Genomic DNA, 11,704 nt, shown 5'->3' with positions numbered 1-11,704 from the left:
TAGATATATATGGATATGTGGAATGAGCAGAGACAGAAATGGAGTAAAATGGGTATGTTGTGCCACTTGCCGTGGCTCACACACGTGTCGCCTGACTATTGCCAGTGAAATGGTCCCCGTATCACACTAAAGAGGGTGCTTGGAGAGTAACCTCACCCCCACGGAAATATACTTGATAGTGTACTGCAATACACTCACAGAATAGTTTTTATGTTGATAGAAGTGAGTGTGTGTGTGAGTGTATGAGTGGTGGTATCGCTGGACTTTAAAGTAAATGAAAGTGATCCCCCAATGGATCTCGTGCTAAGGGTGCATATGCTGTCTATTTTTTATTTTTAAACTTTAACGCGACACGATTCTACTGTCGGGGTACGTGAAATGCGCGTGACAGATTTGATTAGTATTGTATTCGTGTTAAGCATGAACACATCGGTGTAGAGTACGTTTTTTTTTATGTTCTTTTGATAAATATAAAGTCTAGTCAAGTTATAAAATGAAAACACTGTTGTGTAGCATTAAATTTTTTTTTTTTGACAAACTTGAGATTTATGATTTAAATGAATTGAAGTAAGAGCTTAATTTGAAAAGAATTTTTTAATTTTTTTGTAGAAACTATGCAGAAAAAAATTAAAAACGACCAGAGTTTAATATTGTTGACAAGTTTTTAGTTTTTAAAATTAAAAGGGTGTGCATTTATAGTAACACCAAATCCTTGAAAAAACCGCGAAATTTAAATTTGAATAAAATTTCCTTGTACTAAATGGCAATAAAAAATTTTTTGATACAATAATGAGCACTTTTATGAGGGGTGTGCACCAAAGGTGTGCATCAGAACAAACATATGAACACTTTTGAATCTCTGATACTAAAAATGAAATATAATTTCAGTATAATAACTGTAAGTCAATAATAGAGCACACTAACTAAGGGTGTGCATTAATAGTAACGTCAAGTCAATGCAAAGACCGCGAAATTTAAATTTGAATAAAATTTTCCTATACTAAACGCCAATAAAAATTTTCTAAATAAAAAAGAAGCACACTTGTGAGGAGTGTGCATCGAAGGTGTGCACTGGAAGGAACATACGACTTTTGAAAAGTCTATCTTACAGTAAATTAAAATTTCCAAGTGAATAAAATAGCAGTCTAATTAAGGGTGTGCATCAGAGGTGTGCAAAAAATAGGATCGTATACTAGTAGTAGTTTGTAAGATTGTTCAGCAATAATAAATATAGCATAAAACACAAATTCACACGGCCTTAAGATCAACAACAATAAAATGATAGTATTAACTCCTCATTGTTTCTTCGGCCTTAAGCCTCATCATCTATTAAATTTCTTCTTCTTCTCCTTTTTCCTCCTTCTTTTACGTCTTTTTGTATCACCCGAAGGCACGCAAGGACTATAAAACCTCACACAATAACACTACTCTAAATATAAAGTGGACTACATAATATAGAGTAACAAAGGAAATGGACGTGTTTTATTGTTTATTATCCAAACAAATCTGATAACTCCTCATTCCTACTTGTTTACTATTATTACAACAATAATTATTATTATTCTTATTATTATAAATTTTTTAGGGATACACGGCGTTACACATCGCGATGCAGTTTGATCACGAGAACATCTTCAACCTCCTTGTCCAGGTGTACGGTGAGTCCGTCATACTCGTCGTCTTGTTTCTGGCATATGCAAATTATCTTATTGCCTCGGTGGTACCAAGTCCTGCTCCTTGCATATTGATCCTTTATTTTTTATTATCTTATTTTATTTATTATTTGAGTATCATGCAAAAGGAACATTGGGTGCGGCCGATGTAGTATTATAAACAAACGGAATATGTTGTCGTGTATTTCAAAGCATTTGCCGACAAACGAACACTTTGTCATCGATTATGCAACCTGACAACCATTATTTATATTTATCGGCTTACTCATATTTTATTGTTATTGTTTTATTGTTAATCTTGTTCATATTCAATTGTTTTAAATAATTTGTTTCAACAAGACTTGTTACTTCCTCGGCAACACAGCATTTATTTTTAAAACTGGCGGGAAAATATATTTCGCTTTTAAATTTATCCGCCCATTGAAAAAATATCGAAAAAATTATCACTTATATTTGCATATTAACTCACCGGAAGTTGTGCCGCATAAAATTTACAGTTGGGGGCAAAATGGTCACTCGTAATTTTTTATAGAAAATTTTTTTTTTCATTACAATTTTCTGTCACTAAATTACTTAATTATTTTTTATAAATAGAGAACTATTTTAATTTATTTACAAGTAAAGTTCAAGATTGAGCATAAGCTTCATAATTAACGTCTCTATTTCTGTCCTGTAACATGATAAATTTATAATTTTCTATATTTGCAATCAGGTCACCAATTTCTTAAAATATCCATAATTTTTTTTTTTATTAAATGTTTAATAAACTTAAAACTATTTAATGACAGGTGCAAATCAAGAAATTCGCGACCACAGTGGCAAAAAAGCCAGACAATATTTGGCGGCACAAGAAGCCGCAGTCAGTCAAGATACCTTTCGAAGTAAGTTTTGTTTTGTTTCTTTTTATTTAATAAATAAATAGTATTCTCACTTGACAAGATAATTTTTTTAGCGACAACTCAACCCAATGAGTCTTAAATATTTTTACTAACTAGAGTTTCACGAACTCACTGACTACAGATGCGCGTTAAAATTAAACGACCCGATAAATGTATCGGCGACTTAGCATACAGACTGCAGACAGTTAATAAATATGAGTAATTTCAAGTATAAATTACTGTAGAATACAGAGTAGATGGGGACGGGCTCGCGGTGGATAGATTAAGTGAGCTCGTGTAATTTTCTAGTGCAATATAACCAAGCAAGCTCTCTGGGGCTCGTATGTCGATATGTTCTCATTTGCATTTTATTTAACTGCAACCCTTCAAGTTGTGTAGTTTATTTTATTTATTTATTTAGTTCACGTTTTTTTTTTTTTTTTTTTTTTTTTTGGTTAAAATTTTTATAAGCGAATGATTTAATTGGTGTATGGTTTTAACTTTGTTTTGTTTATTTATCACATCTCGATAAATATCTATGGGGTTTTTTTGTTGGAATTTTTCTGTTGTAGGGATTATTGCTGCTGCTACACTCAGGCAAGTTAAGAAACACAACTCTGATGCTAATATAGTAATGTACGCTTTTATAATATATCTGCTAGTTTATTTTATTTTTATTCAAGTTACGTATCAATGTTTTTTTACTTTATATATTTATGCATTTTTTTTATTATCCAATTTTTCAAAATCTTTTATTTTGCATTTATTCTAACAATTTTCTTTAATTAAAATTTTTAATAATTTATTTGAATTAAAACTAAAAATTTACTTGGAGTAGAATTTTTGAAAATTTACTGAAACTGAAAGTCATTACAATTAAATTGAACAAAGATTTTTAAAAATTAACTTGACTAAAGATTTTCAACAATTTACTTGAAATAAGGCTTAAAATTTTACTTTAAGTAAAATTTTTTAAAATTTACTTGAACTGAGTTTTTCCAAAATTAACTTGAACGAAGATTATTAACAAGTAACTTGAAATAAGAATTTTTCTAACCCACTTGACCTAAGATTTTTAAAAATAATTCTGAGCTAAGATTTTTAACAATTAATTTAAATTAAGACTAAAAATGAACTTGAACTGAGTTTTTCCAAATTAACTTGATCTAAGATCTTCAAAATTTACTTGAACTAAGATTTTACATCTCTAGTTTGAACTCTAACCTCAACTGCAGACCTCCTTCATCCCAAACTAGTGAAAAATGCTTGAATAAATGAATTCTTTGCCCAAATACTCAGCATACCGATACTATTTTCCACTGACTAATTTCTCAAGTTTCTGAATAAACCCTCCCGCTTACATTAATTAAAAACCGTAATTAAAAATAAATAAATGCTAAAGAATAAAAATCCTTAAACAGTTACTAATTCATCTTCCCAAGATCTGAAAACCTCGAATAAATTCCATTGTTTTCCCCTCATCAGGCGTTAAATCTCTCAAAAATTAATTAATATCCATTCTTGTTATACGTTTAATTATCATATTATCTACTCCATACTATACACACATAATTTTTTTCCTGGCTATTAACATTAGCTCCCCTTACGGCTTATGAACATCAAAACTAATGTACACAATATAATAACACTGCTAACTAAACGCTCGTACCTACTGCCTATTAACTGTCAAGTGCTTCTTACTATCATTATTTTTTTACTCTCGCTGATAGCAAATCGTTAAAACAGCAAGCGTTTTATTTAAGCTAGGCTTATTTTTCCTGTTTTTTTATTTTAAATCCCGGGGGCTACCGTATTAAGTATGAAGGCTTTGCTTGAGAGAGTACTCACATAATATAAGTAAGCAAGTAAGCATATAATGCATCAAAAGGCGCACAAGCTTTTAATTTATTTCGACTCGTGTGCTAGTGATTTAATTACCTCGAGGGGTTCATTCCATTCGAGGTAATTAGCTCTATCATTTCTATCAATTAACCAGCCAGGCATTTTTCATTGCGTTGACATGTAAGATCCTGATGTCTATGTCTGTGTGTGGATTGTCTGCACATGTGATCTCATTCCATTTATCCTTTATAGTACTTAACAATGTTTCTCATGAATAAATCATATTCGGTGGTTTTGTTTTTCTTTTTTTTTTTAAATAATCCTCCTGGAGGAATTATAAGCGAAATTAGAGCAGCTGACGGGTGTATGATGTAATGCTCTATTTACAAGTTACACGGGAAAATAAGTATCTCGTTTGTAAAATAGTGTCGGCTGTGGCACTTTGCCGGGTCTTACACTTAAATGTACACCGTGACTATCTTTTATGGCCTGGCCTCTCGCCTCTTAAATCCTACCTCAATTGCCCTTATCTAACATTGTTCTCTGTTGAATAATTATTATTGATGGTTATCTTTTAATTTATATTTTATGTCTTACTTTTACAGAAATAAAAGCAAGGAAAAAGCACACAGGTAAGTTTTTTCTTTTTTCAGTTTCATAAAGCTCGAGGTAGTTTTATTTTATCAAAATAAGTGCGCGAAAATAAAAAAATATGATATTTCGAGATAACTATGGGAAAATTCTTCAGCTCTAATTGTTAGCCAAGTTATTATCAAGAGATCTACTCAATTTCGAAAGTGTGTCGGAATTTTGTTTTTCTATAAAATTTTGAAATTATTATGTTCAGAAAAATTTTCTAATTTCACTGAAATACGAAAAGTCAAATTTTTTATAAAATCATTAAAAAATTGAAAATTTCTAATAAAAAAAAAAAAGTATAAAATACGATTTTTGACAGAGAAAGATCTTGGTTTCCTGCGAATTGGCTCCCTGAACGTCCGCGTGAAACGTACGACGGAGGCATTCAGCCAATTCTTGGGTGTAGCAACTAGTACCAACAACGAAAAAATTCACAAAACTTGGGGCTCTGCTGACAACATCCAGGTAAATAATCTCGTCCTTCAAAACCTCTTCCTTTGAAAGTTGAAAACTTATTTTATTTTAAAATTCAGGAGCACAAGATGATGCCGCCGCCCAAGTACGCGCCGATAAAGAAGCGCAAGAGCAGACGCGCCCAAGATTTCACGTCCCGTCATCAAGCCATAAGCCAGCCGAGTACCCCGTTACCACAGAACAAGGGTGTCGTCGCCAACAAAAGCCCTAAACTTAAAAATAAACGGCCGTCTTCCACAACCGCAGTTACTCAAACAACAGCACCTGCAATAACGCAAGACTCCGATTCTGATGGCGCATGTGGGTTCGATTCTGCTTGGCGTGGATCCGCCCAATTATGAAAATATTTATATCTATTTTATTTATTTATTAATATTGTTGTCAATTTTTTTATTTATGACAACTTGAATCCTTCCACTCATATGAGATTATTAATAATTACTATTAACCAAAATATGGAGATATTGTAGTTTGAATTCTAGATTATCCAATTTGTAGATGTAAAAATTTTTAGGGCAATTCTGTCTATTAATAGAATCAAGTAAATAAAATTTTATATGAAGCAAATAAATAAATACAAAATCATCATATTTTTTGAAGTCATTATTAAAACCCTCTGGTGTCCGGATCGGTCATTAAGTTGGGAAGCAAACTAGGGGTTGCCAGAAAAGTGTCGAGAGTTTGCGCTTACCGGAAGTCCTCGTCATGACCATGAGGTGGTACGCAGTTGCGTTGGAAAAAAGGAGGCGCTGCTGACCTGTTCTTCGGGGTAATGATTTTTGTACCGACTGAAGGACGAGCGTATTAAAAAATTCTCATTTACTGACTTCGGCATGAGTTGACATCCTTTATAACCAGCAAGTAATTCAGTTTATATTTTCTGGTTTAACGTAAAAACCGTAGATGTTAGCCGATGCTCCGTAGAAATTCTGTAGACGTTGTGTGAAAAATTAGGAATCGCTGCCGATGATAAGAAAAAAATTGTCAGTCATGGAGGAAGGTCAACAGAAGGGAAAGCGTCAAACTATGCTCGAAAACGGCAGAAGGGGTTGGGGCTGGCCTGTAGGGTATCGGTAAAATATTTATGACTCTATTATTGTCAACTCTATTTCAAATATCGCTACTAACATTTCCAAGATTTAAAAGTGGACATTCCAGCCTCTACTTTCATGAAAATCCATTCTCTAAGAAATTTCATATAAAATCTGGCCCTGCTACTTATGATCGAAAGAAGGTCTCCAATCCCAAATTCCGATTTTTTTCACTTGTATTTTTTTTTCTCCCCCCAGTACCTTCCTATAGACTTAAACCCTTTCAAATATTTCCGCTCTGATTTCCGCGCCTGTGCAAGACCACCGCGCATCTTCAAATATTTTCTCGCGCATCTTTCTCCGCGCAACATCTCGCGCATCGTTCCCGTCAGGGTCGCGTATTCCTCGCGTACCCAACAACAACGAGGCTTTAATAACATTGATAACGCGTCTCTTATCACATCGACTCCAATCAAACAATTGCCGTTTAGCCACTCACATCGTCACTTTTCTCGTAAGTAAACATTTCCGTCCTTTCTAAATTATTCTTTTCTACCATTACTTCCGCTTATAATCAAATTCGCTATTTCTTCATCTTCTATCCTTTCAATCTATTGATTTTGCCGCGTTTTCTTGAATAAATTAAAAAATAAACTTGATAAATCACTCATCCAGACTGATATTAATTTTCAATTAAATTAATCTCTCTATATAAATTCTTATCAGTTTATATCCGTTCTTTGTATTCTATTTATTTATTTATTTTTATTCAGACAAACAATAAAATGAACAAATCTGCAGACATGGAACCCGTTGAAATATCAAAGCCGGATGATATGTTGAGCAACAGACTCGACAAGTTGACAAAACATTTCGTGTCGAGGTTCAACTACAAACCGCAATTTTTCACAAGAGTACCCGGGAGGTAAGTCTGCTCAATCACTTTACAAATTTCTAAAACCATAAACCCACAAGATGAATAAAACCACCAATTCTCCACCTTCTGCAGGGTCAATTTGATTGGGGACCATGTCGACTACTGCGGGTACCCGGTCTGTCCCATGGCGATTGAGCAAGACGTTCTCTTGGCAGTTGGAAAGTCAAATTCCACTGGCCTGCACTTGACTAATGTCGAGAGCGACAAATATCCCGACTACGATTGCGATTCTCTGAGCGATTGCGGGTAAAATTGTAATTGAAGGGATCCAGTGAGTCCTGGACTTTTTTAAAACTTGGTTTTATTTTTTAGAGACGTTTTGAAGAAGACCAAAGAGCCTCGTTGGTATAAATATTTTATATGCGGAGTCGTGGGCGCTCTGGAGGAAATAACTGGAGATAGATCTCAAGGTATCGATGTCGCAGTTTGGGGAAATATTCCACCGGCTTCGGGTTTGTCCAGCTCGAGTGCTGTCGTATCCTCAGCGGTCCTCGCTATGACTCATGCCTTTGATGTAATTATTTACTGGTGTTATAATTCAAGTATTTTATCACCAGACAAATTTATATTTTGTTTATCAGCAGTAATAAATTAAATCGCCAAGGTCTTCAATAAGCCATAAATATTGAAAATAATTTTTTCAGTGTCCAATGTCAAAAAAAAACTTAGCTCTATTGAGTGCCAGGGCAGAACGACACATCGGGACCCAAGGTGGAGCAATGGACCAAGCGATTGCATTCCTGGCAAATTCAGGTCTGATCCAGATCACATCAGAACCATCTGCTTAACTAAGTTCCGATACTTAAAAATCAATTAATCACTCAGGTGCTGCCAAGTTGATAGAATTCAACCCGCTGAGAACGACAGATGTCAGACTGCCCGAGGACGCGGTCTTCGTTATCGCCAACAGCATGGCCGAGTTCAATAAGGCCGCCACAGCTGAGTTCAACACTCGCGTACGTGAATGTAAGTCAGCTGCGCAAATTATCGCCAAGGAGAAGTTGGAGAAGTGGGATAATGTCAAGACAATCGGCGATCTGCAGAAGGAACTCGGGACCTCTTTGTCCGAGACCTTGGAGATAGCGAAAAAAATTCTGGTTGACTACCCGACGCTTTTCAAACGAATCCAGCATGTTCTGAGCGGTATTTTTTTTTTTTATACAAAGCTATCAATATTGTAAAGTATGACTCCATCGCCCGGTTCCCAGGCAGAATCGTAACGGGACTCTTTTAAAATAAACGGTATATTTCTGTGAAGAGGCTACCAAATGGATATTTTATGTATTTTAGAGGCCGACAGAGTCCTGGAGTTCAAAAGCGTCTGCCAGAGTTCAAAAGACGGCCAATTGATTCGGTTGGGAAAGTTAATGAATGAAAGCCATCAAAGTCTACGGGATCTCTATGAGTGCAGTCATAAATCCGTCGACCTGCTTGTGGAAATGGCTCTGGAGTGCGGAGCTCTGGGGGCAAGAATTACTGGCGCTGGGTAATTTTCTTTTCAATAAATCAATTTTTTTTTTGTTTTTTTCAGAAAATTCTCTACGACGAAATTTTTTGTATTTTCTGGTAACTTGCAGTTGGGGAGGCTGCGCCGTGGCCTTGACGACCAAAGATAAGGTAGAGAGCTTCGTCAAGGATCTCAAACAGAAATTCATAGCAATCAACGGAGCGAAAGCGGATCAGGTCGAAAACGCAATTTTTGTTACGGAACCCCGAGCAGGTGCTGCCATTTATGAAACTCGTATGTGAAATTACCTACGGGGAATTTGAGAGTTTATTGTTTGTATGATTTAATTTATAGGGGACATATTTTTATATTTATATTAGTAAATATATTAGCTCAATTATTAAATTATATTTTTTGAAATTTATTGGGTAATAAAAACACTATTGATAATAACAAATGGAAGTTATTGACTTTTTTTTCAACGGGTAACTACCATTTGCTGGTAAATTTATCTGTGAGTGATGTAATAAATATTTTTCTTACTTACTATCCATAGGAAAATTTCGTTAGATTAGAAAATTATTTCGTGAGGTAAGTAATTTTATTTTTATTACGGCCGAAAAAACATTTTTCAATAAATTTCTACTTCTCTACTCTTGAAAAAAATTTTTTCAAGTAATTTCAGTTCGTATTCCTTGAAAACATGATTTCCAAATGATTTTCTTATTGCTGCACCTGAAAAAAAAAATTTTCAAGAACTTTCACTTACACTGCACTTGAAAAATTTTTTTCCAACAATGCGACTTGTTTTCGGAAAATTTTCCAGAACAAACCCTGCTTAAAAAATCCGATAGATTCTTTAGCTGTATGTATAAGGCCCTATACTTAACTATAGCACTTCTCATAGAACTCATTCATTCTTATAAAATTTCTATAGGAATGTATGAGGATTTATTGGATTCTATGAGATTTTCTAAACAAGGAATAAACATAAGGAACAATAAAGGACAGGGTAAATAAAAAAAAAATCTGGATACCATTGAATTTTATTGTCCGCCAAGGGTTTTCGATATTTAAATCCATAAACAGCTTATTGCACTTTAATATATATTTATCTGAAACCACACTCGCAATCCCCCTATTGGATTCCGCTCAGCAGTTTTCCAAACATCCACTCACAATAATTACTCATTCTCATTACATTGCATCATAATATTATAATAATAATAATAATAATAATAATCATTAGATCACATAATACAGTACATAATACAATACAATACATAATACTTAGTACAATAAAAGTCGTTATCCATAAATATATACAACTTTTATAATAGTTCTAATCGTCAAAACATCAATAATTAAAAAACTAAAAACTAAACCATTACCGTGATCCCCCACTCTGTTCCACTTCCCTCCAGCAAACATGGACTCTGATTGGTAGCAAAATCGATTAGCCCACGCGTACTGTAGAGGGCGTGGGAGAGCTTTTTTACAGTCGCGCTCACTTCGACCCTTATCAACTCCCTTATCGTCTCTCCCTCTCTCTGTCCTTCTCTCTCTTCCCTCTTCCCCAGCAGAGTTGAATATTTAAGCTGGGGAGGATTGGGGCCACGAATTTCCCGAATAGGAATGAGGTTTCCCGTTGGCACCGCCTACACAGCCAGCTCTAACGCAAGCTCTGCCACCACCACCGCCGACATGACAACCACCCCCGCGTAATCTTTAACTCGTCAAGCTTTATTCACCATAGCAACCAGAACAATTCGCCAACCCGCGACGAGGTTATTTTCCCTCTCTCTCTTTCTTCCAGCCGGTGGCTTACCAGCGAGGCCTTTTCTACTTAGTAGTGACGGCGAGTGGGAGTAAGACAGGCTTAGACGTAGACTTACAAAGTGGAGGTTGCATTGGATAGAAGTTACAGACGTGTATTCACATTGATTTTGCCGACTGATACCACCAGCTTGACTTGCGTTAATTCAAATATGCCTTACACAAACCCCTTTGCTTTAGCCTGAAACATTTATTTTATTACTGACATTTTACTTTTTTCCTGCATTCACACGGAATTTTTCACCTGTCAATTTTTTTTCACGCAAAATTACGGCCGCCTATCTAACTTAATCGTTATTAAACCCCGTTCGGAGTGTCGGACGTACATTCATCATCATCATTTTTTTTTTTTTTATTATGTATATATTAGTTTTTTAAACGTGATATTTGTGTACATTGTTCGTCGGCTCAAGTAGACGATTAGTTTATTCTGTTTTTAATTAAAAATTTTTGTGATATTTTTACATTAATTATTAACATTTTTTTCACTTAGTTTACAGTGGAAAATTTATTGGAGATTTTAGTAGTAGAACTTGGTAAGAATTAATGGAAAAATATGTTTTGGATTTTTTATTTTCGGGGTAGAAAAATTTTTGAGGCTTCTAATAAAGTTTAGATGACGTGGAAAGTATTTTAGAGACTTAAAATAATTTTTTCAAGCCTTGAAAAATCATCTAGAAGTCTGCAACAACAATTTCAAGTCTTGAAAAGTAATCTAGAAGCTTGAAATAATGGTTTTAACCCTTGAAAAAGCTTCTAGAAGTCTAAATCAACAATTTCAAGTCTTGAAAAGTAATCTAGAAGCTTCAAATAATTTTTTCAACACTTGAAAAATCATCTAGAACTCTAAATCAACAATTTCAAGTCTTGAAAAGTAATCTAGAAGCTTCAAATAATTTTTCAACCCTTGAAAAACCTTCTAGAAGTCTAAATCAACAATTTCAAGT

General features: G+C 34.4%; 2 protein-coding genes across 2 annotated transcripts; both read left to right on the top strand.

Moving 5' to 3' along the window:
* The first annotated feature begins 1,555 nt into the window (after positions 1 to 1,555).
* On the top strand, positions 1,556 to 6,096 carry LOC128667956 (uncharacterized). The gene is made up of 5 exons (XM_053739777.1): positions 1,556 to 1,658; positions 2,462 to 2,554; positions 4,999 to 5,025; positions 5,352 to 5,497; positions 5,566 to 6,096. Exons 1-5 carry the CDS (start codon positions 1,610 to 1,612, stop codon positions 5,845 to 5,847), a joined length of 597 nt encoding a protein of 198 aa, XP_053595752.1. The 5' UTR covers positions 1,556 to 1,609; the 3' UTR covers positions 5,848 to 6,096.
* Positions 6,097 to 6,947: 851 nt separating this feature from the next.
* Positions 6,948 to 9,372, top strand: LOC103575647 (N-acetylgalactosamine kinase). Its single transcript, XM_008555502.2, has 8 exons — positions 6,948 to 7,051; positions 7,311 to 7,462; positions 7,547 to 7,720; positions 7,787 to 7,988; positions 8,119 to 8,227; positions 8,300 to 8,617; positions 8,765 to 8,960; positions 9,052 to 9,372. The coding sequence occupies exons 2-8, from the start codon at positions 7,323 to 7,325 to the stop codon at positions 9,221 to 9,223; spliced, it is 1,311 nt and encodes a 436-aa protein (XP_008553724.1). The 5' UTR covers positions 6,948 to 7,051; positions 7,311 to 7,322; the 3' UTR covers positions 9,224 to 9,372.
* Positions 9,373 to 11,704: the final 2,332 nt, after the last annotated feature.

This window comes from Microplitis demolitor, chromosome 6 (assembly GCF_026212275.2).
Source record: "Microplitis demolitor isolate Queensland-Clemson2020A chromosome 6, iyMicDemo2.1a, whole genome shotgun sequence".
Classification (NCBI taxonomy): domain Eukaryota; kingdom Metazoa; phylum Arthropoda; class Insecta; order Hymenoptera; family Braconidae; genus Microplitis; species Microplitis demolitor.
This window is presented reverse-complemented; position numbering and strand designations above follow the sequence as displayed.